The sequence below is a fragment of the Pipra filicauda genome, unplaced genomic scaffold (assembly GCF_003945595.2).
Source record: "Pipra filicauda isolate LSUMZ 115617 unplaced genomic scaffold, ASM394559v2 scaffold456_size525446_pilon, whole genome shotgun sequence".
Classification (NCBI taxonomy): domain Eukaryota; kingdom Metazoa; phylum Chordata; class Aves; order Passeriformes; family Pipridae; genus Pipra; species Pipra filicauda.
Genome location: NW_024104594.1, coordinates 377,528 through 405,433, shown reverse-complemented (window position 1 = coordinate 405,433; position 27,906 = coordinate 377,528). Strand labels below are relative to the sequence as shown.

The 27,906-nt window shown below is 46.8% G+C and overlaps 1 protein-coding gene across 1 annotated transcript; it reads left to right on the top strand.

Annotated features, from left to right (window-relative positions):
• Positions 1-18,477: 18,477 nt before the first annotated feature.
• On the top strand, positions 18,478-24,362 carry TLR4 (toll like receptor 4). Its single transcript, XM_027709801.2, has 3 exons — positions 18,478-18,644; positions 19,471-19,637; positions 20,874-24,362. Exons 1-3 carry the CDS (start codon positions 18,540-18,542, stop codon positions 23,131-23,133), a joined length of 2,532 nt encoding a protein of 843 aa, XP_027565602.1. The 5' UTR covers positions 18,478-18,539; the 3' UTR covers positions 23,134-24,362.
• Positions 24,363-27,906: the final 3,544 nt, after the last annotated feature.

Below are 27,906 nucleotides of genomic sequence, written 5' to 3'. Positions count from 1 at the left end.
TTTTTGTTGTTGTTGGCACCAATATGTTTCCAGATTGTACCTATTTTTAAACTCTTTATTGGGTCAGATCTGGACAGCTTGGAGACTTCAGCTCTTTCCTCTCTCTACCCCTGTGCACACAACTTATTGCTGCAAAGGGAAGAAATGAGCAGCGAGTTCCTTCTGCCAGAACCAATCAATCTGGCACCTGTCATCAGCATCACAGCAGCTATAAAATATTTAATTTCTTAATGATGAATTGGCAGATTGGTTAAAAAAGACAACAAGGAAACAAAGAAAAGGAAACAGACACTCACAATCTGCAGTCACACTCTTTGCCAGGCTGAGCCTTTGGAGCCGATAGCAGGAATGTGGTTTTCCACCCGAGCTACCTGACACTGCTGTCTATTCATAAAGCCCTGCTTGTTGTTTTGGGGATGTTCCTGCTCAGTCACTGGACCCTTGACTTGCCATTCTAGGGTCTCACCACTGATTCCTGGTAAAACTCAGCCTTCAGAGGAGGATTTTTTTTTCAGGAAACAGAAGAACAGCTTCTCAGTGGCACAGATCTCACCTCCCTCAGTGCTGTACACTGGTACAAAAAGGAAAAAGAATGCCCAGGCTGGGTCAGAGCACAAGTGCATCCAGCCAGGTATTCTGTCTCCAGCAGTGACCCACAGTGCATGCTTTGGGACATGTATAGGAATAGTTCAGTCATAAAGTGCTATTTCTCTAGCAGCCTCCAGCAATCTGCAGCTCAGGGAGATCTTTGTCTTTTCTAGCTCTGACTAGAACTTTCTTCCACAAGCTTGCCTAGTCAGTTTTTATAGTTATGCAAAATTTGAGCATCCACAAAAGTCTTCACTCAAATACTCCCATAGTTCTCTTGTGTGAAGCTGAATATCTGAATTTGTTTTCAGCATACTACCTACTAATTTAACTCGATGCTCCCAGTTCTTGCATTAAAAAGACAGTGAAAAATCATTCTCTCTTCACCTCCCATCCCTTGGACATGTTTGGCTCACAAAACAGGGAGAGGCAGAGAGATGCCTGGGCTAATGGAGACCAGGATTGGGAAGTCTGAGTGGACAGTCTGATTTCACAGGGTATGTCAGCTGGAGTGTGCCCACAGACACCTTCTGCCTCTGGTTCCTGCAGCTGTGAGCTTGGAGGGGAGCCAGAGACCTGTATTATGGCCTGTTTGCAAATGCATAGGGTGATGCTGGTGGGAGTCACCAATTCAGCTGATGCAGCTGCAATAGAAAGGGGATTGCCCAGAAAGCAAGACCCTCTGCTGAAGTTATAGGAATTACTTGTAGAACCAAAAAATCACATCCCTGTCCCCATGTCAATTTAAATCCATTCCTCTGGCACCTCAGTAAATCCTATAAATACAAACAAGAAAACTGCCTGATCAAAGAGTTTCTTTTACTGTAGCCTGGTTTTGTGGACTTTAATGCAAATGTTGTGATATTTGGGTGTTTTTTTTTTTTTTTTGTTCCATTAACTTCTAAGTCCCGTTATTGGGACCTTTTAATTACACGAGAGTCGCCAGGTTTCACTAAAGCACGTACAGACTTTCAGCCACCGCCAGAAAAACCTGGAAATCAGTTCTACAGGCTCACAACACCCTCCCAAACCCCGGGGGAATCGAAGAGGAAGAGAAGGTTTTTTTTTTTCACTCGTCACCATTTATTATTTTTAAGTCGGTCTCATGGCTGGTGGTGACGCTCCTCCGTGGCGTGACCACACCCACACTGGGGAGGTTGGCAGACGTCGGTGGGTGGCTGGCAGCTCTCGTGGGGAGCCTTCGTGCTTCCTCCTCTGCCTCTCCCCCAGCAGTGTTTGGGGATCCAGAGCTCCAGAGGAGCTGCTGGTGGTGGGATGGCAGCGACCAACAGGGTGTTGCAGCACCCGGCTCACTTTACCAGGGGATACCTGGCAGAGCCCCCAAGCTCTGCTCTGGTGATTTCTTTTAGCCCTCCTGCAGACACCCGGTGTAAATACGCAAAACAAATCCTCCCATTTGTACGGGAGGGGCTTAACTCGCTTTCCAGAGGGGTCAGTGGGATTAGGAGCAGTGCCCATCACAGGGAGCTGGTAGGGGGTGGCAGACTGTCACCTTGGACCTGCCCCCTCCCCGCAGGGTGGGTCTGCTCCAGGGCAGAGCAGGTTTTCTCCAGCCCCTCTGCAAATTCTCCAAACCACAGAAGGATGTTTCTGTTGTGCTCCAAAGGGCTGGTTGCTTCGGCACGGGGATAAGATGAAATCAAAGGACAGTACTTTCCTGTCAGACAGCTCTTTTCCCTGTTCACTCTGAATCTCTGTCTTCTGCAGATGGTGTTTAAAGTGAAGTTTGCTCCACTGATCCTGGCTAATATCTCTTTGGAAGTTCTGAATGGAAAATATCCTGCTTATCTGTAATCAAAGCTGTTTTTTCTCTGCCTCAAGGGCCAAAACATTGCAACAGGCTTGGCCCTTGAGGGAGTAATGGATGCTGAGCAGTGAGGCTGCCTGCTGCCTGTCCAGGTATGGGAAGATCCTGAAAAGACACACCTTTTACCCACTGTGCCACCAGCTGCAGGCTTTTTGGGCATGGAGGGGGTGATTAGAAAGCAGCAATGCAGCAGCCCCGAGCTGACTGCAGCACAGTGAGTCTGAAGAGGCATCGCTCTCCCATCTATTAAAATAGACACCACTGCCAGCAAAAAAACTGGGAACTGTGACTCAAAGTGGGGGAAGGAAAAGGGACAGGGCTGATCAGTAGCTAGACACCCACATCAGGAGAGCATCTAAGCAAAACCAGTTGCATCCCACCGTTGTCAGAGTGATCAAACATATGGTGGAGTAGAGAAGGGACTGAGAGAATAGTTGGCCGTGGGAAGTTTTTGGCACATGGTAACGGTGTCTGTGGGATGGATGGTGTCAGAGTCCTCTCTACCACCTAAAGCTTTTCCATAAAGCTCTAACAAGGAGCATGAGGTTAAAGAGATTCTCTCTTGCTACCCAAAATCAGCCCTGGACGCTGGTCTGAGGGTGTCACTCTGCCCTTGACTCCTTGCCAGCCACGCTTGGCTGGAAACCTTCCTCCAGATGGAGCACACTAGGAAAGGTGTGGAAATGCAAAGCAATGTAAGTGTATGAACACCTCTAATTTTGCTTATGTTTTTGCTGTCATTTAGACTGCTATAAAGTGAATATAAAATACTGTGATTCCACTCTAATAATGTTTTTTCATTCACCTACACTGGCATGCATTTCCTCTGAGCAGAAAGTTTTGTGAGAATCTGGTTCAGGCAGATCTCTCCTTTTATTATTTGATTGCAAAGAACCTACTTTCTGCCAAATATCTATTTTTTTTCTCATTAAAAAGTGCTAACTGAAGGTGGCCAGCCAAAGCCACGTGTTGCAGTGAAGGCAGAGCTGCGGTGTGAGAGGGAACCAGGAATATATTGGGTGATGAGGTGGCAGCATCACCAAAGCTAATTATAACACGTTCAGTTCCTTGTTAGTTGGATTAAAAAGGTCAAATTTTCTGCAAAAACAAATTTTTCTGTGACAGCAGAAGGGCTTTGGCTGAGTTTCTCCAGGGGAACACTGTCCCTGCTAGACTACCTCACCCAGAGCATGTAGTGGGGTGGTCGTTCACCCCTCTGCCCTCTCCTTCCCGGATAACCTGGCTGAGGATGCAGCAGTAAAGCCTAAAAAAGCAGCTTCTCATAAAAACAACCCCCTCATCCACCCACCTCAGTGGGCTAGTTTCATCAGCTCCCAGGATTTCACCCCAGCCCAGGGAGTGTGCCCTGAGTGATTGGGGTTTTCTTGCATTATCTCATTTTTTTCCCTTTCAATTGGTCATTTTTTACATGTAATAGCTCATTTTTTGCCTTGCAGAATTTTCTTTCATTAGGCTCCAAGGCTTGCTTGTACACCTTGCTGCATGTCTGGGACCTGGGGGGAAAGAAGGCCAGAGCTGTGAGGGGCAGGATGAATCAGCAAAGCTTTGGGATGGAAAGCTGGCAGCAGAGAAATGGGAGAAAACACGAGGATTGAAGAAGGGTTTCATTTGGAGGGCAGCCTGGAGAAGAGGAGACTGAGGTCAGACCTCTTTGGGGGTCTGCAGGTTCCTCATGAGGGGCAGCAGAGGGACAGGCACTGCTCTCTTCACTCTCATGACCACGGACAGGACCTGAGGGAATGTCTGGAGCTGTGTCAGGGCAGGGTCAGGTTGGATCTCAGGAAAAGGTTCCTCCCCCAGAGGGTGGTTGGGCACTGCCCAGGCTCCCCAGGGCAGTGGGCACGGCCCCAAGGCTGCCAGAGCTCCAGGAGTGTGTGGACAACGCTCTCAGAGACAGGGTGGGATTGTTGGGGTGTCTGTGCAGGGCCAGGATTTGGACTCAGTGATCCTGATGTGTCCCTTCCAGCTCAGGATATTTTATGATTCTATGAATCTAGGACAGGAGTTGGGACCTGCTGTGGCTGGAGCAGGGGTTATTAAGCAGCAAGAAGGGCCTGCTAGGAAATCTCCAGGATGGGGAATTTTCCACGTGAAATAGAGGATAAAATCCCCATTTCCCACCCAGTGGCTTCTTTTGCTGAGAGATCCTTGTTGACTCCCCTCTGAGATCTCTGTAGTCTTCAACATCCCTGTAGGACATGGGGCTGATTTCAGCCCTGTGCTGAAGGACATCGGCTGCTAAAATATTTGGTCACCCAGAGCATCACGACCCGGGGCTGCCCTGCCCCCTGCTCCTGCCGCAGCGGTGGCCACGGGACTTCCCGCTGCTGGGCGGTCAGTGCCGGGAGCTGGGACATGCCACCTCCGGGGACACCGAGGTTTTGCTCGCCGGCTCCTCCGCCTCCTCGGAGCCTGCAGGCTGTGGCAGCCGGAGTGTGTGTGCAGCGCGTACCTACAGCACATGATGGCACTGCAGGACCGCAGAACGCTCAGCTCCTTCAGCTCCGCTGCGCTCCTTAACCCCTTCTCAGCGGCGAAGCTGCTGCGGGTGCGGTGGCTTTCCAGGGAAAAGGTGCGGTGGGAAGCTTGGGGGACAGCGATGCCCAGTGCTCTGCCGTCCCCAGCTGGGGCAAAGCCTTGAGTCCGAGGTGCTGGCAGCTGGAATCACTGGAATCACCTCATCTCCCTGGGACCAGAGGAGACACAAGTACTTGTAGTGCTGCAGAGCGGACCCGAGAGTGTGGTGGTGAGCCGGCATCTTCCAAAATGCACAGCGGGCTCTTCCTCACAGCTGTACGTGGTGGGGTCCCTGGTCTTGGCATGCCTGAGACCATTCCTTTCCTTCCCAAAAGGGACTGGCTGTTCTTAGCTGGAACAGGTCAGTCTAGGGCTAATTTGGGCAGGAGCCCCTGGAAGCCACATGCCCCAAATTCATCCACCACTGATCTCTTCACGCCCTGGGCTTGCTCAGACCCCGTTGCTGCCACATCTCTGGCTTCTCCTCCTGAACTCCCACAGGCAGAGAGATGGTGTCCAAATGCAGGCTGGTCGGAATTTAGCCCTGGTGCAGGTCTTGCATGATAATATCCTGTTGGCTGCCGGCTGGGGTTTGGAACAGAGAGAGGAAATTTGTTGGTTTGCCTGTTCCTGAAGTTACAGATCCTCCAGCCAAAAACCAGGGAGCGCCGCAGGGATGAACAGAAAGGCTGCAACAGCATTTCCATATAGCACAGGCTTTTTCCTGAAATAATCCCTGCAGGAGAGAAAATATATGGAAGTGACATCCCTGGTATTTATCTGTTCTTATCTACAAAGATTTGAAGAGGTATAAATGCAGCAAGTTCTGCCCAAATTATTGCCAGATCGAAAACAGTGTGATCTCCTTCATAGAGATTGTCTGGAATTATCTGGGGGGCACCAGGTGGATGGCTCTGGTTTTCCTCCTCCTGTTGTCCCCATAAGAAAAAATACTCTATAGGGCTTTTCCATAAGCAAATAAACATATATCCAGGACAAAAAGCTCAGAATCATGACGGGGGGGAAAAAAACCCCTATTCCAAGAGAGGAAAAGGACAGAGGGGGTTTGGATCCTGCAGCTCTCATCTGTATCTCTGGATGGAGCACTCTTTACTTGATATCTCTCTGTTGCAAATGCAGCTGATTGATTTCCTTTCTGTTTCTTCTTTTGCAGTTGTTTATTTTAATAAAGATAGATTTATTTTATTTGGAAACCTGAGGCAAAATGTTCCTGCGTCTCCACCCACCCTTCTGGCACTAAGCACTGATGGTTATTTCAGTGGTTATAATTTGATTTCTCCCTCTCCTGCTGGGCTGATGTGAGAGAAACAATATTTAGAGAAGCTGATTTTTTTTTTCCTTGGGTAGGGGAGACAGAGGCTGGGAGTGGTGTGGGAAGAGGGAAAGAGAATCAGCAAGAGTCCACTTACATTTTCTAGGCATTTTTTCCCCAAGTTTGCAATCTGTGATGGACAAAAATCATAGACAAAAATCAGTTGAGCTAACTGATCCAAAGGGACTCATCATAGCTGCTCTCTGCCAATGATTTTATGCTTGTAGCCTGAGCTGTGACAATCTCCATTTTGCAAGTGGGGAAACTGAGGCACGGAGTAGTAAATTGGTCCCTTTCCCTTTGGATCACCTGTGCAGCCAAAACCAGCATCAGGCACAGGCACTAAGGGCTGATTTCCAAACCCAGGATACAGTGAGCTCACACAACCCAGAGCACACCTTCAGCACCACTCAGCTCTCAACTAAACTTAGACAAAATGAGGTTTTCACTAATGCTTTGCAGCCAGGCCCTGAGCAGCAGATTTTCAAAATAGTTCAGCTGCTCCTCAACTCTTGGAGTTTCTTAAGGAAAAGCTCCTGCATTTTGCTAAGAGGAATGTTTTTTTGGCAAAGAAAAAAAAATCTAACCCTTCATTTCCAGGCACAGAATAAAAACTTCTTCATCAATTTTTTCTACTTTTTTTAAGGAACATCATCCTTCTATTTCCTTTTGTCTTTGATTTTTCTAGCTTCTAGGAACAGGGCTAGTGATTGCTTCTGTGCATAGCTGAAGATAATAACTTTCCTAAATAATTTTTTTTCTCTTTTAAAGTATACATCAAGATTTCCTGCTGCACAGTTTACGTTTCCTGCTGTGGAGACAAATACTTTAATTAAAATGGGAGGAAAAAAATCATGCAGGAAAAGAAAAAAGCTTCTGTGAAAAGAATCCTAAAAGGCTTGAAATGGGCAAATAAACCCTTTGGCAGCCAGGATGCATTTTGTATATATGTGTGTATATATATATATATATATATATATATATATATATATGTATATATATTTGGGACTGTTTTGCTTGATGCAAGGAGGGAGGTGTTGGTAAAAGCCAGGCTTTGAGAAGGACCTTTTTTGAGAAAAGGTCTCAAAGTGCTTGACTTACACCTCCTGTTCCAGTCCTGGTGCAGGATAGATGGAATAGCTTGGTTTTCAATAACTGTATTGAGAATAAGAAGAAAACAGGATCTTCTACCTACCTTAGCCCTGCCTCTTTCCTTCACTTTAGAGAAAAACATTAAATTAATCCCCTGTGGTTGCTGTATTTGATTATGGGACTCCTTGTGCCTGTTCTCCTTCCCTGAGCTTTAGCTTGTCCCCAGGGGAAGCACAGCAGCAGCAAAACAGTCAGAAACTCCTAAATGTGCCAGGCTGATCCTAACTCCAAGGATAGATGAGAGGGATGGGAAGTTCCAAGTGCAAAATTACTGCTCAGACCTGAAGATTTTCTCCCTGTCTAGTTAGAGGCTGAAAGCATCACATCTGGTTTTGAATGCAAAGTTTGACAGAGCAGGAGAAAGGGAGATCCTGTTTGTAAGGGAAAGCACAGCCATGTCTGCAGGAAAAACAATAAGAGGACTCTTTCCTTGTATTTTTAAGGAAAGGAAGCAGCCTGTGAAGGGCACTCAATCAATCCACTACCATTCCTGCTGTAGGTCTGCAGCCAGCAGAGATGAGCCAGCTCTCTCTGTGCCCATCTTAAGATATTTCTGGGAAGCACTCCCAATATCCTTCCCTTAAAGTACATCCATCCACCCAGAAAAACACCCAGCCTTCCCAAAGCACACCAGCCTCCCAGGGCTTTCCATTTAAGGCCAATCCTGCTGCCCTGCAGTGGGGATCACTGGAGCTCCATGGCAAGGCCTGGGGGAGCAGCAGCTGCCAGCCCTGGGTTCCAGAGGGTGGGAGTGAGTAGAAGGATTTGCTTGGATGGATTAATCAGCCTTGTAAAGGTCTTTTTCCAGGCCAGGGTGTAAGGGGAAGAGAGTGGATTGAGAGCATCACAGTGTGCCTCCCCCTACTAAGCTGGGATTTGTATGGAGCTCATTTAGGATAATTAGGTGATCACCATCAGAAGGGTAATCTGAGCTCTCACTTTTCTGCACCATCCCTCTAAGAGAGAAGCACATTGTTCTGCTTTTCACCAGCCTGATCCAGCAATCCTCTCTGAGCTGTGACACTGTCCCTGTATAATTAAGGCTGTCAGTCAAACCCAGAAGCCTAAACACTACAAACTCCATGGCTTAGGAGGACTGATCACAGGACTTTAGTGCTTGGCAGTCAAAGCAGCAATTGCAGGCTCTTTTCCCTTGTTGGAGGGACAAAGTGTGGGACTCTGAGAAGAAAACATTCCTGGGAAAGTGGTTAGGTGCCTCCAGTGTTCCCTGGATGAGCACTGGGACCCACACATGGGTACTGTGCAGGTGGTGGGATGAGCTGCACTGATCCTGATCACCAGTTCTGGTTCTGAGCCTGATTCGTGGGCTCAGGGTGTGGGTGGGACCTTCCTGTGCTGGCAGGGATTTTGGGTGCTTATCTACTGTCTCGATGGGCTGGAGCACCCAACAAAACAGCAAGGGAAGGGTTTGTGCCATGGCAGCTCCTCTCCTCCGTGCATGGTTCCCACCTGGCAGTGGCAGGAGGGCAGGGCAGACACACAAGGATGGAGCAGCTTCTGTGAGTGTGGAGATGTCTTGGCTGAACTGCAGCAGGGATTCCCTGGTGCTGATGGACACTTCCAGAGTGCCTCGTGCCATCCCACAGGCTGTTCACTGCCTGTCTCTACATGGAGCAACAAATGAGACTTGCCTGGGGCCAGTGATTTTTCTAAAACTCAAGCTGTTCAAGGTCCTGAACATCTTGACGCAACTTTGGCAGTAGCTCTCCATCTGTTCCCACCTAAATTCCTCTGTGTAAAAGAGCCCTTTATGTGCTTGGGAAGGGGGAGTAGGGATGGCTGTTCATGGAACTGAAGTGGTCAGGAGCTGGGAGATAGGACAACAACACAGTCATGAGCTCAAAACCCTGTATTTCCAGACCTCTTTAGAAAACCTGCTGAACTATCACTGATTCTCAGGCCACAATCTGAAAGCCTTTAGGAAGGGCTAGTGGGAACTGAACTTTGTTTCTTTGACTGAAAGCAAAAGAAGTGCTTGCAAAAGATGCTTTGTGTGGAGAAAGGCCTTTCTTGGAAGGTTTTTTAGCCATGTCTTTTGTGTTTGGGGAATTTTGTTGAGAGAAGAATCAGTGTCTCAGGGCTGCTGATGGGTGGAGACTGGAAGGCTGGGGTTTATGTGCACGTATGCAGGGAGGGAAATAGGGTTAAATTCAGTTAAGTGTTGCACAATGGCATCTCAACACCATTGCAGGTGAGTCAACAGGCCAGCAGAATGATGTGGTGTAGATACACGTGGAAATGTCCTCTGAAGGACAGTCAGAGAGGAGAAGATGCTCTGTCAAACTGATCAGTGTGCAGTGAGACTTTGTCATGGCTGTCATGAGCTTTGTCATGAAATGAATGAATAAATGGAATTAGAAATGTAGCTGGAATTCATCCCATCTCTCCTCTTGTGGATAAACAATGGAAGGATGAACAAGCATACCCCAAATGTGTGCAGAAAGAGGAATTACCAGAAATGAAATATTGCTGCAGGCTTGGAGCCCTGCTCCTACCAGGAAAGAGTTTCCCCCACCTGTCACAGCACTGCTGTGTTATTTTCACTCCAGTCTGCCCCACCACCCCTTACCATTTTGCATTCCAATCCCTTTCTAGAGCTGTATTTCTGACCGTGGTTACAGACCTCAGATAACCTGGTTCTCCAGTGCTGAGCATAAGCCCTTTCACATGTGTTCCTGTGCTTTCCCTGTCTGAAGGCCATTGCTGACAATTAGTTAGTGTAAAATGGAAGGAATTTCATTTGGCATTCCTTAAAACACTCTGTTCTCACAGCTCTCTGGCCTGAGGCTGGCTGTTCTGCCCACTGTTTCTGGAGCACAGCTTTCCCCTTCATGCATGACGGAGGATTATTTCATTAATGAACCTAATGATACTTTGTCTTTGGTCCTGACGATCTTTGTGGTGGTGCTGTGCAATCTTTAATTAACTTTGAGCCTGCCAGGCACTACGAAGATGTTGATAATCTGCAACAAAAGCAGGAGAAGCCTGAAGGCCTGGTGTGGTAAAATAACCTTGTCCAAGGTCACTCAGTGACTCTTGGCTGGGTTGAGGTTCGATGCCAAGTCTCCTGCTGAAGCAACACTGTAAAATAAAGCTCAATTTCCTTGCTAAAATGTTTGGAAAGTGCAAAGTGGGGTAATCCAGGCAAGGAATGTGAAGTGGTGTGTTGGGTTTGGGGGACCAGGGAGTGTGTGTGGCTGCACTGCTCAGTCACACGGCTCTTCAGGCAGAGTTTGGGTTTGTGTTTGGCTTTACATGAGCAGGAGGCACTTCTGGAGCACACAGGGTAGGGACTGGAATTTAATTTGTGGATTAAAAGTGTGGTATCACACGAGGGCTGCCAGCTGGGAATACACACAGAGAGGCACATGGAAAAGAGAGAGATGCAGAGACCTCGTATAGCCCCTGTCATGGATGTGGGTTTGTTAAAAAGTGTTATTTTTTTCCACTAAAGCTTTCTGATTTCCATGGAGCATTATGTTTTATCAACCCAGAGGCACCATGTTCATGAGCCTCATCTTCTGCAGCACTTTTTCATAACATGCTCCTTGTTTGAGTTTTGGGGGCTGAGTCCATGCACCTCTTCTATATTATTCACATATTTTTTTTAATGTATTGAGTGTGGAAGAAGCTACTGGTCCCAACTGCAAAGGTGTTGCTGGTGTCAGTGTTGTAAAAGCATGAGTTTGAAATCCTAAACAGATGCTTGTTCTTTTCCCTTCCCAGAGATATGCCACCATGGGAATCATTGCTTTGAACTTAAACCCTCCACATGTGCCGAGAGGTCAGTATTGCAGCTTTGGTTACCCTGGAAACCAGGACAAGGCTGCACCAATCCATTATTACAATATGGGTCACTCATGGAAAAAAAGAGGTAGAAAATGCCTTCCCTTCCAACTAAGGTGTTCTCTGTAGGGGAACCTACAAGTCAAAGCTGGGGGTCAAGCATGAGAGGTCTGGTAGCTATAGCTGATGTTACCCATGGAAATTCCTGCTGGGATATGCCAGAGGAATATGTTGGGACATGCTTTGTTCTCAGAGAGCAGCCTGGCCACAGGTGCTGGTGCCTTCAGGGTGCCTTTCATCTGTCCTTGTTTGCCGAGGAGAGTCCTGTGCAGCACAGTCCTGCAAGGGGCTGCAGGCAGATTTGGGTTGGGCAGGATCCAGGGCATTTGGGGCAGGATGGGGGGCACTGTGAGGACTATTCTAGACCTTCACCTCTCTTGTCCCTGCAGCTCCCTCAGTACAATATCACTGCAGAGAGGAACTGGCTGCTGAAGGTGATGGAGTGATTGCTGAGAGGGCCAGCCCTTCCTTCCAGGCCCAGAACTGCTGAGAGAGGGCCCTGTTGCTGCTTGTCCCCTCCAGCCACCACTGATGATCCCAGCTGGGCTTTGCTCTAGTTCCAGGTTGTTTGGAGCAGGTCACAGTTTGTCCTGTCACGCGTGGGGTGGGAGATGCAGCCCTGAGATTCAGAGCACTTGCCCTTTGCTTTGTTGGTCCCTGGTTTCCACCACTGGCTGTGTAGGTGGAAGGTGGGATGTTGCACAACCCTTCTGCCTTGGGTCAGCCCCTCCTGTTTTGTAAACAGCCACCCTGTGCTCATCAGTTATTTGTGAAAAGCACAAAACTGAGATGCAAAGCTCCTCCTCAGCCCCCCAGAAAGAGAGGCAGTGAGGGTGTCATACCTGCCATGGGATATCAGGCTCCTTCCTAAACAGATTGGAGTGAGAATAATATTCATCACTTTGGAAAAGGGCCAGGTTGAACACTCAAGAGATTTCAGAGATTTACTAATTGTTGGGAAACATTAATGTCTGCAGGAAGCAAGAAACGTTTCTTTTATTATTCTGTTTGAGAATAAATGCACTTCTGGTTTCAAGGAGTTGACACTGTCTTGTGGGAGGGGGATATTGGGTCAGGACAGATGAGAATTACCTTTACATCTCCTCTGAGGTCTTCTCATGGCTTTATGACCCTGTGTAATCTCTTTTTTTTAATTATTATTAGTTGTTTTCCTTTAGCATGCTGTCAGAGCTCTCTATGTCTCTTCCAGCTTGTTTTAAGCACAGAGCCACCCTGCCAAATCTACCTTCTGTGCTGAAGATCTTCCACATGCAAGAAGTCACCTTAAAACCCCATTTATGTGTGGCTGGCTCATGTCCACATTCCACCTCTGAGGCCACATCTTCTCATCCTTTACCATTTCCTTCCAGGATGCAGCTGTGTCATATTTCCCCTTCTTTACTTCCCTCATTGCTCCTTTCTTCTTGGCCTGTTGTCTTCATGGGTTGACCTCAGTTGCTGCCTCTCCAAAATGCTGACACTGCCAGCAGAAAAGAACCTACAGTGATGAATTTACAAGCTGATGGCTCTGCTGGTACAACCACCTTGCTGCAGCCTCTCAGCCAGGTGTTCATTGGGAAAAAGGTTCCTCCTGCACAACTATTAGAGGGCAAACTCTAAAAGTGGAGTTGGTCTGCCTTACAACAGTAGGATTTGGGATGCAGGAACATTGGTACAGCACCCATATAACTGATGTTTCCATAGGGTGTGAAACTTCTGCTTTTCCTCCCATTTTCTTCCTCCCTCCCCTTTGCTGTGGTCAGGCTGTCAAGGCACTTCCTGTGCCAGTTGTGTCACTGCTTTTCCTGGGCAACTTCTCTTCTAGTACTTCAGCTCTGCTTCCTGAAAGCTTTCAAGGACTCCTTGTCTTGTGATCTGCAAAGGGTTAATGCCCCTCATGTTGCTCCCACTGCTATTCCCTTGTGGCTGGCCTGGTTCCTCCTTCATTGGAACTGAAGTGGTTCTGTCCTGGTTGGTGCATGCCAGCTCATGGCCAAAGAAATGCTGGCAGAAATCCCCCAGAACACGCAGACAGAACTGAACTGAGCTTGGGAGGAAAAGGGTGTTTGAATAAATTCTTCTTTATGATCTAAACACTGGCTTCAGGTTTTAATCTGTACACAAATAAGCCTTTGCTCTCTAAGTAACAAGTAATATCCACCCAGGCTTTGCAGATTCCAAAATACAGTGTTCCAAATGCATGCAAACCTGCACTTGGAACTGGCTCGACCACTTTTTCCAGAATTTATTGTTTGTATGTAATGGAAGTGAGCTCTCAACTGTGTGACAATTAATAGGCTGGTACAGTAAAATGGCTTAAAAACCTTAATGTCTGAAAGCTGATGTATCAAGCTTGCTACGAACTAACCCCAGGAGAGGGGGTAACGTGCAAACAAGAACTTTGCCACAGCCTTCAGGAGCTGTGTCTGCACTTTCTGCCGCAGCTGTTGCAACATTTTCCTGTTGTGTAACCCCAAGTCACGGTAGTGAAACCATAAACATGAGGCTCAAGACTGGTCCCTGCCTCTGGCAGTGCTCCCAGTTCTTGCAGCAAGAAGGTCTGCTGCACAGCTTTTTGCTCTTATGTTTAAGAACTGTCTGGTTTTCCCTCAAAACCAGACCTGTAATCTCTCCAGGTCACCACAATTCATTAGAGCTGCCTCTTGGTTCAAGCTTTCCCAGAGTGTCAGAGCAGTGCTGTAGGAGCCCAATATTTAACTGTGGCACTGAATCCCCAAATCAACCTTTCCTGTGTCCAGTTTAAAAAGTCTGAGCTCTGCAGTCCTCCATGCCCTACACACCTTTCATGTTGGATAGTCTCAACAAATCCTTCCCCCACAGCAGACTCATTATTATCAAGAGAACTGGGGAAAGGAGGTAAATAAGTAGGATAAGACAAAACATATGTAAAGCAGGCTATGAGACACCATTATAAGAATGTAGTGGAGGGGGAAAGAGGAAGAAAATAAGTCCTATTGCTGCTTCAGTAGAAAAGCCAATGTTGGTCTGAGGTGGCAAATCCACCTTTCTCAGCACTGTGGAAGGCAATTATGATCCCTCTAAGCACAGTGTGTTCCATGCCAAGGCACTTCAGACATCCTCACAGCGATGGTGACAGTGGATCCCTGCTCTGGCCAGCCAAGGGGTGACCATGGTTCATCCTAGGCAGAAGGACAGGGCCCTGCTGGGCTGTTTGGTGCCAGCCTGCCTCTCTCCAGGGGTCCAGGGAGCTCCACTGTCACTCACTGCCTGCCCATGAGTGCTTGGCAAGCAAGGCTGGATGCCTCCACCATCTGTGTGAAATCCTTCCAGCCATTTAGATTAAACGTTGACTTCAGTAAAATGTAGGGCTCTTAATGACCTGACATAGTCCATATGGAGTAGCTGCCACAGATAGTGACTGTCTTGACACTGATTAATCACTTCTTCTAGTAGTGTATTTGTCCCTAGTTACTTGACACAGTTCTTCCCTAATAGCTTTTGAATAGTTCTGGGGTATTCATATGACCTTGGCTTTGGGGAATAGCCCACCTGATGACACACATTACCTCCTTCAGTGTAGGCTTGGCTGATTTTCATCAAACTGACTTGGACACTAGCTTTGGGGGGTTTTCTTGGCCCTGTGCACACCAATCTCAGCCCTTTTCTGCAAAGAGAACCACTTAGGCTGGGTTCTGTTTGGTTTAAGTGCCACCATTTGCAACGGGCTGGGCTTGGGCTGTGCTGTGTAACATGTAGGGATTGTGATTCCACCTCCACATCCTTCCTTGACACTTACAGTCACAGGCATGACAAGCAATCTGCATTGCTGATGCTCCTTGGTCTGGAACTAGCAGTTAAATAATCTGTATCTGCAGTCAATCACTGCTCAGACAGAGCCTTGACACTGTCTGACACCCCAGACTAAATGTGGAGTTTCTCAATCTGAACATTGTTCTCTTCTTCAGAGCTGAGAGATCCAGAAGCAAAGGCAAGAGGTCTTCCAGGCTGATTTTCCATCCCTGTGGCTGCCCCATCCTTGGCAGTGTTCAAGGCCAGGTTGGACAGGGCTTTGAGCAACCTGGTCTAGTGGAAGGTGTCCCTGCCCATGGCAAGGGGGCAGAACAAGATGGTCTTTAAGGTCCCTTCCAACCCAAACCATTCTATGATCCCATGATTCTGTTATTAGACTTCACTCACCAGTTCCAGGAACCAATGTATTTGTGGAATGTGCAGCAAAAAGATCTTAAAGCCATTTTCAGATTCCCCCCCCCCCCAATTTTTCTTGTAATTTATATAAATTGTTTTTCCCAGCAGAATGGAGTTAATACTGTTAAATTTGTGAGACATTTCCTTTTGCTTTTCGACTCCACTCAGACAACTTTTCAGAGCTGGACTTTGTGAGTGTAAGGACTGGTGATGTGTCAGCTAAACCTGAGGGCAATGCTGGGTCATCTGGTGTAGCCTGAGTTTCTCCAGTACTCTTGGAAACTCTTGTGTTGCTCCCCATCTTTAGCTCCACAAGTGCTGAGTGCACCGTGTAAGTGCCAGCATCTCAGGAATGCTCTCTCCCATCTGATCCATGACTCACCACCAAATAGTTGTTACATATGGTACTTTCACTTAAAATAAGATGTGCTTTGTTTAATCTTGAAATAGTCTGTGCCATTTTCCTCACCCTCCATTTGCAGATAGACTTAAGGAATTGCTTGGGATGACTCCTGAGGCAGATAGAGCCCCTCTGCTGGGTAATAGCTGTTGATCTACCCGTGATACTGGGCTAACTGTGACCTTGAAATCACCCTAGATACATACAGTCCTCTCTGTTTTCATGACTGTCACCAGTTGTCTTGTCCAAGAGTTCAGCTAATTTTTCCTTATGGCCGTAGTTCACGAATTATTTTCTTTTAATATAAGCAAGTATAAGATGTTTTGTCAGTCCAGCTACATTGTGGCTGTCTTAGGCTGTGTAATACCTTGCTTGAGATCACAGAAGCTGTATACACACTGTCTGCTGTCGTGTTACTTGTATTATAATAATGTTCAGGAGAACAAAGATTACTCAGGCATTCACTGATTCTCTGTAACACCTCCTTGCTAAGAGATCTTTGATGATCCTACCAGCAAATTGCTGGCCCAGTGAATTATGTTTCATTTTAGATGTTATTTTTGTCACTTTAAAGGATTCCAAGTAATACTTTTGTTTCTTGTGAACCAAAAGAGGCAATTACATGGACATTATGGCTTCCTACAGTCCTGGCACATTGCTGTGTGCAGGAATATGTGTGAGGAATATGGAGTTAACCAGCATTGACTTTCTGAACTGGTTTGATTTGCTCACTTCCATGTTTTCTGCTTGTGCCCCACCCCTTGCAGCATCTATAAGATTTGTCCTTGAACAAATTATGATGTGTATGGTGAAACTCTCACACTCCCTTGTGAGAGAAGCAGCACATCCTTTGAACGTCCTTCAAGCTGTACTTTCCACTTGACCTCTGAGCATGGCTGTGGGATGGATTTTGTGATGCTCCCAAACTCTTCAGCATCTTCAGTAAGTCTCCATTGAAATGGTAATTTCTAGAGCACACTTCGGGCTCATCTCAGCTTTAGATAAAAATTAAATGTGGATTGCTTCATTCTGCATATTGAATACTAAAGGATGCACTCGTTTGTTCTCTCTGCAGACACATGATGCTCTGCCAATTTCCTTAATCCAGGCACAGAAGCAGTCAGCAATTGTTTCCATTCACTTTTGATTCCATCTGTAAAAGGAAATACCTGCAATCACCAGAGGCTTTTCAGAACAGGGATTTTGTAGAACTTGTCCAATTTCAACAAACTTTTTGTCTGCTGGCTTAATGGGCACTATCTGGCTGCACATCAGGGTGTCAGTTTTAGCTCCCATTGTGCTGCCATGTGTTTTTTATCACAGAGATCATCAGTTATTTTAGGATTTCCCCATCTCTCTCTGGCTCACTACTGACCTGCCAAAGTCAGCCCCCTTCCCCCCTGAAACATTTTAAACTTTTCTTTTTGAGTGGGTTGCTCACTGGACTGATATCACAGCTTATATTTAATATTAATTTTCACAGACTTTTGTGAGTAGTCTCTCTTTATTCTATCTACTTCTAGACTAATATCTCACCCTTCTCTCACGTTTTTGACACTTCTCTACGTGGTGTTAATAATACCCAGCAATGCTATGGCTGGATCCCCAGTAACACTTCTTAGTTATCTACAGGAAGACAGGAGTAGATACACGAATACACCACCATTTATCAGAGTAAATGAGGGCAGGGAGCTTTATTAGAAGGCTCACAGTTGACTTAATATTGCCAGCTGAGAGGTTTTACAAAGCTTTTTTCAGAAACAATAGCTGTGTCTGCACTGGAAATTCAGGATGATATTGAGATGTAGTTGCTTTTGTAGCCAGGCATCAAACACAGATTAAGGCATGACAAGGGCAGGGAGCAGCTCTGAGCCCAGCTGGGGGGTTTGTGCCTTTCCCTTCTGGTACCCCCAGCACCCACCCTGCCACGGGAGGGGTGAGGAGGGGTGTGATGTGTGTGACCACAACTCTGACCACTGAGAATCTCCAGCATTTACTCCTTGTGCCCGGCCATGCTCCTGCAATAATTGCAATAAAGATCCAACCAGATGGATAAAACCTGGATGTATGTTCAGAAGAGCTTAGCCAAAGATAAACCTGTGCTTACCTGGCTTAGGAAGACATCTGCCACAGCTGTGCACTTCACTGCTTGCCAGCGTGGTGAAGCTGGGAGCGTGGCAGGGGTACAAAGGCAGACAGTCATTCTCTCTATCCAGTGCATTTGAATTATGGGATGTGGGGCATGGCCTTCCCGAAACTGTGCTCAGAACTTCAGAAATATTCCCTATTTTTGCCCATTTGACATGAGCTAAACAGAGGCAACAAACTCAAGTGACAGTGATGCAACCCCACACTCTTTTTAGTTTCTAGGCCAAACTATATGTGTCATTACTTCCTTTTCTTCTTGATTTTTTTTTCCTTACGTTTTTCAAAAACAATTTCAAGAAGAGCAACTAACTCAGAGTGTGTCTAGAAACCAGGCAGCGACCAGTTTCACTTCCCTTCTCGTTCCCTGCCCCTCTCAGCGATGTGCAGTGAGAAGCAGGAGCGCTGAAACGCAACGCTTGGCACCGCCGCAGGCTTCTCGCTCCGGGTCTGTGAATGATATCCATGCTGCCTTCTCCTGCACTCCTGGCCTCCTGAAGATGCCCAGGAGAAGAGCCCTTCCCCTGTGGACGCTGCTGGTGCCGCTGCAGCTGGCACTTGTCCCATCGCCGCTGGCAGGCTGCCTCCTCAGTCCCTGTTTGGAGGTACGTGAGCTCTAAGTGAGCACAAAATCCTTCTGTTTCTCTGGTGCAACTTTTCCCTCTGCTTGGGAGATTTGTGCATCAAGCCTGTTGTCTGGTCTGTTGTCTTATGAAAGCCCATCTTTTTTTTTTTTCCATGGTTGTTACCAAGGCAGTTGAAGTATCTGAAGTAAATGCTGGTCTTAAAAACATCTGAGAACCAGAACCAGCAGCATGAACCTTTTCTTCTTGTTGGCTTTCTGTACCTCTGAGGGTGTTGCAGTGCAGTTAGTGTAATAGATTATGTTTCTCTTGGAAGAGATCCAAACCCTGTCTCTGATTTCTGCAAAATACAGTATTTGTGCCTGATTTGTGCAGCAGAGTGATTTCACCAGAGCCCCAAGTACTGGACACTGAGCGGCTGCCTTTTGCAAAGTTTTGCTGACAATTGTTACTTACAGAATAACTTTGGGTTGAGCTGCCTGATTATCTGCAGGATAACAGAGCTGAGAGCTGAGCCTGGCCATCCAATGGATCTGCACATTTTTGCCTTGCTGGCTCTCTCCAAGGTTGCTGCCGGTTCATCCGTAGCCTCAAGGAACACTGTCCTGTAGTTTTGCACCTGCTTCAATCAGCAAGAAATGTAACTCCTCCTGGGGAGCAGGACTGGTTCTATCAAAAATAGGAAAGATGCTTGGGATATATAAGATTATTTCCTAAAACTCATGGCAGCTCATTTAGAAGTTAACTGCCAGGTTGGTCATTCTGCTCCTGCTTTCCTGACAGTCTAGTTTTCTGGCACCTCACAAAGAGCAGATGTTGACCGTGATTGGATCTACCACTGTTACAGGTCATCCCTAACACAACTTTCAGATGCACTGAACTGAACACCTCTGGAGTTCCTGCTGGAGTCCCAAACACCACCCAGAACCTGGATCTTAGTTTCAGCAATCTGAAGTCACTGAGGTCAAATTATTTTTCATCAGTCCCTGAATTGCAGCTTCTGGATCTTTCAAGGTAATGAACTCTTTTATGTGGATACTGGTTAATCTTGCTCCACCAGCTGGGCTGTTGTGGTGGCCTACGTTGGAATCTAATTGTTTTGGTTGTTCTTTTTTTTTTTTTCTTTTTGCTTGTGACTTTGTCTCTGTGTCTGTCACTTTGCACATCCCCACACTGAAGTGATGTGCAGCTTTTAGTCCAGTTACTGAGTGCACACCCTCCACGCAGAGCTGGGTCTGTCAGTCTGATCTTGTAGGTTTAGATGTGAGAAGGAGGAGGAAGATGTTTTACTTGTCTCTGAACAAGAAAAATGTCAGACTTTTCGCTGTTACAAAAACTCTGAAGTGGAACATCTTGGGTGAGCTGTTTTTCTAATCACAGTTTAGGAAAAAAGAACCAAGATGAGGGTACATTCATTTTCTAAAAGGCTGTTTTAAAATATCAACATATTCTCTTTTCCCTTCTCCTCACATATCTGGGGGAGGAGATGGAGGAGGCTTATTAGCAAATTTGAATTGATGTATAATTTCCATTGACTTGAGACAACAGTTTCTCTGGGTAAATTGTTTCACTGAAAAATGTCACTCAGTTCCATCACAGCTCCAGCTCCGAAGTGGCTGAGTGGCAGAGCACGTTTGCTGTAAGACACTGGCTGGATTATAGGATAATATTGCTGAATTCATTGCAAAATGGCTTTAGGTCTCACATTCTAGATCTTCCCCCCCTGAAACCAGAGTTGGCCACCCTCTTTTTCCCCTCTTCCCTTTGCAGAACTGCTGACAGAGCTGTGAGCTTTGCCACGGCTGCATCTCTCTGGTGCCAGTGGGACTGCCCAGATGTGGCTGAGGTGACAGTCTGAAGGCTGTGAGGGTGCAAGATCAAGGGAAGGCTGTATCTGGTTGGCTGTGCCATCAGTGATGGTCACCACAATGTCACTTTGGCCTAAAGAGAAAGTCAGAATTCTTCTTTCCTGATGCCTGCATGGGTTTTTGACCTTCACCATGGCTCAAGGTCTCTTGCTTTGCAGCTGAACTTCAGATTAGAGAGGGAGGAGGAGGTGACAGGAGGTCTCCTGCTGTGGAAGGGTTCCATTTGCACATCCAGGAGTGCTGGCTCTGCCCAGCACAGCAAAGCCAAACCAACCCCCAGCAGGAGGATGAGAATGTTACAGCAGCACTTAGTGCTGCAGCGTTAGTGAACATGAGAGGGACAGTGTTTCACACACTTTTATTCTCTTTTCCTGCCCAACAGGTGCCACATCCATACAATAGAAGATAATGCCTTTAAGGACCTTCATAGACTTTCCACCTTAATTTTAACTGCCAATTCCTTCCATTACCTGGGGACAGCAGCCTTCTATGGCTTAGCAGCTCTGAAAAAACTAGTACTGGTGGAAACCAACATAACCTCTGTGACTGACCTGCCCATTGGACACTTGCATACCCTGCAGGAGCTGAATTTGGGCCACAACAGCATTACTTCATTGAAGCTTCCCAAGTATTTCACCAACCTGACCTCTCTCAGGCACCTGAGCTTTTTCTCTAACAAGATCACATATATCTCCAAAGGAGACCTTGATGCTCTGAGGGAAGGGAACAGGCTCAACCTCACGCTGGTGCTTTCCTTGAATAATATAAAATCCATAGAGCCGGGGTCCTTTGCAAAGATTCACCTCGGTGAGCTGGTTCTGAGGTCCTCTTTTGAGAACTTCAGCGTGATGCACACTTCTCTTCAAGGCCTGGCTGGCTTACAGGTCAAAAGACTAATAGCTGGAGAATTCAGAAACAATTATAGACTGAGTGACTTTCAGAGAGGACTCTTGAGTGGACTGTGCCAGGTCCAGATGCAAGAGTTTGTCTTAATCTGTTTCAAGAAATTTGAGAGTAACACAGACACCCTTTTTGACTGCATAGGCAACGTCTCCACCATTCGCTTGGTGAACCTCGGGCTTGAAGAGATATCAGAGGTTCCTGTGTCCTCCCAAGTGAAACAGCTGGAGTGCAAGAACTGCGATTTTGAGGAAGTGCCTGCCCTGAAGCTGTCGCATTTCAAGGAGCTGAGAGTGCTTCGGATTACCAAGAGCACATCCCTGAGAAACTTTAGGCAGAAATTTAGGGATCTAAGTAAGCTGGAGGTCGTAGATTTGAGTGAGAATCGCCTCGCCTTCAGTGGCTGCTGTTCCCATCTGTTTCGTAATTGTTCAAATTTGAAACACTTGAACCTAAGCTTCAATGCCGACATCAGATTGACCGGAGATTTCGCTGATATTAAGAATTTGTTATATCTGGACCTTCAGCACACAAAATTATTTGGTCCTGGCTCCTACCCTGTCTTTCTCTTCCTTCAGGAACTCATTTACCTCGACATTTCCTATACCAAAACTCACGTTAAATCTCAGTGCACATTTTGTGGCTTGAACTCTTTGCAAGTGCTCAAGATGTCAGGCAACTCCTTCGAGAACAACAGGCTGACCAACAACTTCAAAAACCTAACTCACCTCCACACCTTGGATATTTCAAGTTGCATGTTAGTACAGGTGAATCAAAATACATTTGATGCCCTCTCTGAACTAAAAGAGTTAAATATCAGCAACAATAAGCTCCTGACCTTAGATCCTGGAGTCTACCAGCCGCTCCAAGCCCTCAGAGTCCTGGATTTCAGCAACAACCAGCTGACTGTTCTGTTGGACTCAGCCCTGGAAACCCTGCCTGACAGCCTGGTCCTATTAGACATCTCTCAAAACCTGTTTGACTGCTCTTGTGCACACCTGAACTTTCTGAAATGGGTCAAGGAGAAGCAGGAGCTGCTGCAGAACAAGGAGCTGATGATATGCCACATGCCTGCAGACATGAAGAACGTGAGCCTGTCAAGCTTTGACCTGTCCTCCTGCCACCTCAGTGCAAGCAAAGTGGCCGTCACAGTGGTCATGTTGCTCAGTGCAGTGGTGCTCCTCCTCCTGATTTACAACTACTACGTCCAGCTCTACTACTCGTTGGTGCTGCTCAGTGGGTGCAAACACTCTGCAGAAAGGGGTAACACCTATGATGCCTTTGTTATCCACTCCAGCAAAGACCAGGAATGGGTGATAAAAGAGCTGGTGGAACCCCTAGAAGGAGGAACACCTCCCTTCCACCTGTGTCTGTCCTGCAGGGATTTCCTCCCAGGGGTTCCCATTGTCACCAATATCATCGAAGAAGGTTTTCTCAGTAGCAGAAATGTCATCGCAGTCATCTCTACCAACTTCCTGGAAAGTAAGTGGTGTAGCTTTGAGTTTGACATTGCCCAGTCCTGGCAGCTTGTTGAGGGAAAGGCTGGAATCATCATGATTGTACTGGAAGAAGTGAATAAGGCCTTGCTGAGGCAGAGGCTGGGGCTGTCCCGATACCTGAGGAGGAACACCTACCTGGAGTGGAAAAACAAGGAAATGAGCAAGCACATCTTCTTGAGGCAGCTGACAGGAGTCCTGATAGAAGGCAAAGACTGGAATAATGAGAAGGAAAAGCTCAAGTGAAGAGAGAGATTCCTCTTCTCCTGTCTCCTGTCCTGGCCTTGGCTGATGGATGGTGCTCAGAATTGGTTTTTCTGTTGCTGTTCAGAGTCAGAGGGAGCGGATGGAGACACTGCAAAAGCACTACAGAAATACCTGCCTTGCAGGCCACTCTTTCCCAAGGGAACTTCCAAGCTAAGGAGTGACAAGATCCAGAAGAGCTGGACCTGCCTGAGCTCTATGTTTGCCTATGGCTGTCAACCAAAGCTGGTCCAGCAGTACAGCCAGGTGTGGAGGGTCGGTGAACAGACCGACTGCTCTTACTGTCATTTGTCTGCCTCTGAAACTGGATTTGGGTCCTGAGACCACTTACACAGTAGAACTTCAGGTTTTGCTGCTTTGAGTGGACACCAGGATCTCCAGGGGAGAGTAAAGATACAGGATTCTTGGCTCTAAAAATGGTGGGAAACAGAAAACGGGTTTGAATTCAGAAAGTCTTGTGTCTGCTGTGTAATGCACTGTGAGTAAGGGGAAAAACCCTCCAGAGAGCAGTGGGGTGTCCTACAGCACAGACCACCTGGCAGCTACTCAATGGAGATGAGCAGTTATGTCATCACGGGGGAGGGAGGTTTCCATTGTGGGAAATTTCCCAACATGTTTCTTTTAGTTTGTTTTAGACCGAGACCAAATATTGAAACTATCCCCTGAAACTCTTATTTATGTCCAGATTGTATAGCATTTGAGAGTGGTTTGAGGTCTTCTTGTGGGATCCAAAAATCAGTGGGACCAGAAGAAGCCATAGAAATGTTTAACACCTCTTAAGTCAAATATTTCTTTGCTCTAACCGCTTCTCCTCCTCCAGGGATTCTGGATAGACTGTGTGGGACTGCCCTGTGTGAACGAAATTGAGCCTGAGCAAAGTGGTTTTGATGTTTAGAGACAGCCAGTTCTAGAATAAGCTTTTCCACTCTTTGGACCAGCCTTAATCCACTGTTGGAAGATGCTGTAGGAGCTTCCATGGTTTGAAATGGACTTCAGATCAGCATGTGTGCTCATCCTTTCCCGGGGATCAGCTGCTACCTGGGACAGAACAGCCACTGGATGGGGGAGTTGTGCTTTTGTTTCACTGAGAACGTGCCTGACATTTTGCAGGGAGAAGAGATAGAGGAGAAAAGTCTGGGTTAGCTAAACTAAATGTATCCCAGCACTGTCCTGAATAAAGAGAAGGAAAGTCTAAATGCCACCAAATCATATTACAGAGCATTCCATCGATGTGTCGGATATTGGATAGTGCTGGAGTATTGCTCTCTATTTACCAAAGGATTTGGATGGGATTAATCACTGAATTACTCTAGTTTTAAACTTGCAAATCCTTCTATAATCAATGATGTTCTGCAGAGGTAAAACAGAAGCAACTGAGTGGTGAATTAGATCTGATATTTATTCAGAAGGAAGGCCTGATCCAGCTCACTTTTCTGAGCACCAGTCAGAGGCATCTCCGTGGAAGCCGATGATCAGGGATCAACTTCAGACACTATTTGAAAGAGAGGGAGAGCTGGTTCCAGGCCTTGTGCTGGCAAAGGCAGAACCACAGCTCCTTCTCTATGTGCCGTGTCAGATTACACTACCAAAAAACCCCACAGCCCTCTCTAAACATTTTTTGTGCCCCACGAGATGAAGCTTTAATAAAACTAAGCTCAGTGCTGTGCTCCCTTGCCCAGAGAGTTTGGTTTGCATCTGCTAAATACTGTTCCAGCAATTCCCAAAGTGTGGTGCTCCTTAACTCTGACTGGTGGGTCCTGCAGACCTTCCTCCTCACCCTTCCTCCTCCACATTCCACCTTCTCCAGAGGCAGAGGCTGCTGGAGCTGGTGGGGGACAGTAAACCAGGGCACAGCTCGAGGTTCCCTGGATTGAGTCCAAAGCAGAGCACAGAGGACAAAGCAAATATTAGCCCAGATTTTAGTAGCTACAAGTTAAACTGGGAAACAAAAGAGGGAAAGTTAAATAGAATGGGAGTTCCTGCTCCTGAATTGAGCAGCACTGAAACTGCATTTCTCCTTCACTCTTCGTGGCTCCTCAGTGTATGTGTATTTCTGGCACAAAGCACAGAGTCCTGTGATTCTTGATTGTAATTATAATAATGAGTTTCAGAAAGCCTGCGAGTGGTTCTGGGCATTATAATAAGGATTTAGGACAGTATTGTTTAAAAAGTGAGTGGAGTATTTGTTTGAATATCAAAGCAACTTTGGGGGAGCTGGAGTGATGCTCAGAGGAGGCTCCCACATGTACACTTTAAAAAGGAACTGGGCACTTGTTTTTCTCTTTCTATTCAGAGTCTCTACAGCAGAACTGGATATGTGAGTTGCCCCAGGTTTCCTTATTGCCCATGAAAAAGCACAAAAACCATCATAGCTTCTGGAAGTGGGAGTGAGACAGAGCAGTGAGATGAGACTGGAAGCTGGGTGGGGTGTTCAGAACATAGTGGGGTTTGGGAGAGGTTCATCCTCTGCAAGCCCCACTGCCATTGTCACTCCTGCTTCTGTCCATGCACGTAGAGATCCATATGATTTACTCCTCATACTCTAGAGAGACTGGCCCTCTAGATCCTTCCCCAACTCTGTTCCCTTCTCTGGACACGCTCCAGCCCCTCAATGTCTTTCTTGCAGTGAGGGGCCCAGAACTGGACACAGAACTCGAGGTGTGGCCTCACCAGTGCCCGGTGCAGAGTGACAGTCACTGTCCTGGTCCTTCTGGCCACACTACTTTTGATACAAGCCAGGTGCCATTGGCCTTCTTGCCCACCTGGGCACACACACTGGCTGGTGTTCAGCCTCTGTCAACCATCACCCCCAGGTTCTTTCCCTTTGGGCAAGTTTTCCAGCCACTCTTCCCCCAGCCTGGAGCGCTGCAGGGAGTTGTTGTGACCCACGTGCAGGACCCGGCACTTCAAACACGCAAACTGACATCTTTTATTGCTGAGACCTTCCACAGCAGAACCAGGACCATCTTCCTTTTGCTGCATGGCACAAGGAGGCTCAGGAGGAGGGGCTGGCTGGTGACAGGCACACCCTTGGTGGGACTGGGTGCCAGGACAGCCGTGGGCTCTGCTGAGTGAGGGCTCCAGCCCTCCCCTTTCCACAATCCCTGTGGTCACTAACCAGAGATTTTCTCACTCTGCCCAGAGAGGGTGTGGAGGAGTCTCCATCACTGGAGATATTCCAGACCCATCTGGACACAATCCTGTGCAGTGTGCTCTAGGATGACCCTCCTTGAGTAGGGAGGTTGGACCAAAGGACCCACTGTAGTCCCTTCCAACCTGACCCATTCTGTGATGCTGTGATTCTGTGACCTGCCCAGGCAGTACCTGTCTGCTGTACATTGAGGTTTATGACTCTAGGATGAAAAAGGCTGTGTGAACAATTATATTTTCAACATTTACCCAGCAGAGAAACAGTAGATTTCTTTTTGGAAGACTCAAAACAGCTTTTCCCACTACAATAAATGGGGGAAATACTGTGATTCACACAGAAATACACATACTCATTTAGCTTCATTGTGGGAAGCAAATTTCCAAAGGAAAACTCAATGTTCACAGACAATGTTTTGAGCTGGAAGGGACACACAAGGATTATTGAGTCCAACTCATAAGTAAATGGCCCATATGGGGATACAAACCCATGACCTTGGTGTTATTAGCACCATCCTCCAATTGAGCTAATCTGTGACTCTGTGACCTTTATTGTAGGAAGCAAATTTCCAAAGGCAAACTCAATGTTCTCATGTCTCCAAACCTGCTGGTGTGCGCTGCTGGTTGAAAGTGTTCACTCTGCAGCAGATGCCTTTGATATGATTTATTCATTTGGGTGAATAAAAGAGCAGCCAACCCAACACCCGTGCAGGTCTGCGTTCATCTCTCATGTAAATAGCCCAACATATCCCGGTTATTAAAGCATCTATTTTACCCAGGTCATAAAAACAGATGGAGAAAAAGCTCCAAAGGGCTGTTGCATCCAAGTTATTTCATTTGTCATGGGGATGTGCCCTGATTTCACCATGTGCTTCATTTGACCCGTGCAGTGTGTCAGTACAAAGGAAGCTCTGGTTTCCCTGCCCTGCAGAGGGTGATGTCTCAGGGGCAGGACCTCGTGATGTGCTGGCACTGCCACCAAGCAGTGGTTTGCAGCGAGGGCTCTGCACAGAGCAAGCCCTCATTAGTGTGATTGCATTTGTGGTCTCCACACTGCAGCAGAGACATTAGGTAAAAGCTGAGAGCCAGAGCCATGTGCAGTGCTTCCCAGCCTGGATCTGGCTGGCTGCAGGAGCAGCGCTGCGGGAATGCTCCCTTGGCCTCCCCGAGCATTAGCACAGACTTCCAGTGTCAGTTAAAAAATCAACAAAACGAGAAAAAGCAGCTGGTTTCTCTGGACCAAATGATACTTGACAGGAACAGGTTGAAATTTCTCTGGAAGAGTGTTTGTCCTTTGGGAAATGCTATTTCGTAGGTGGCTTATGGAATTTAATGAGGTAGCATAGTGAATCTATGGAATGGGAATTGTCATAGCAGACTTTCTGGTTTAGTGTTGCATGGGGCTGTAGTGTTGGAACAGATACTGTGCATGGAAACAGTGATTTTTAAAAAATGTTTTGGAGGGGTTGGAAAAAAGGATTTCAAGTAAAAGTTAAATTGCTCCACAACATCAATTTAAAAAAGCATCATTTTAGGCTTATGCTGTTGTTTTTTAGAGTACATTTTCATTTTGAAATTTGTTTCTATTTATATAATCTGACAAGCCTC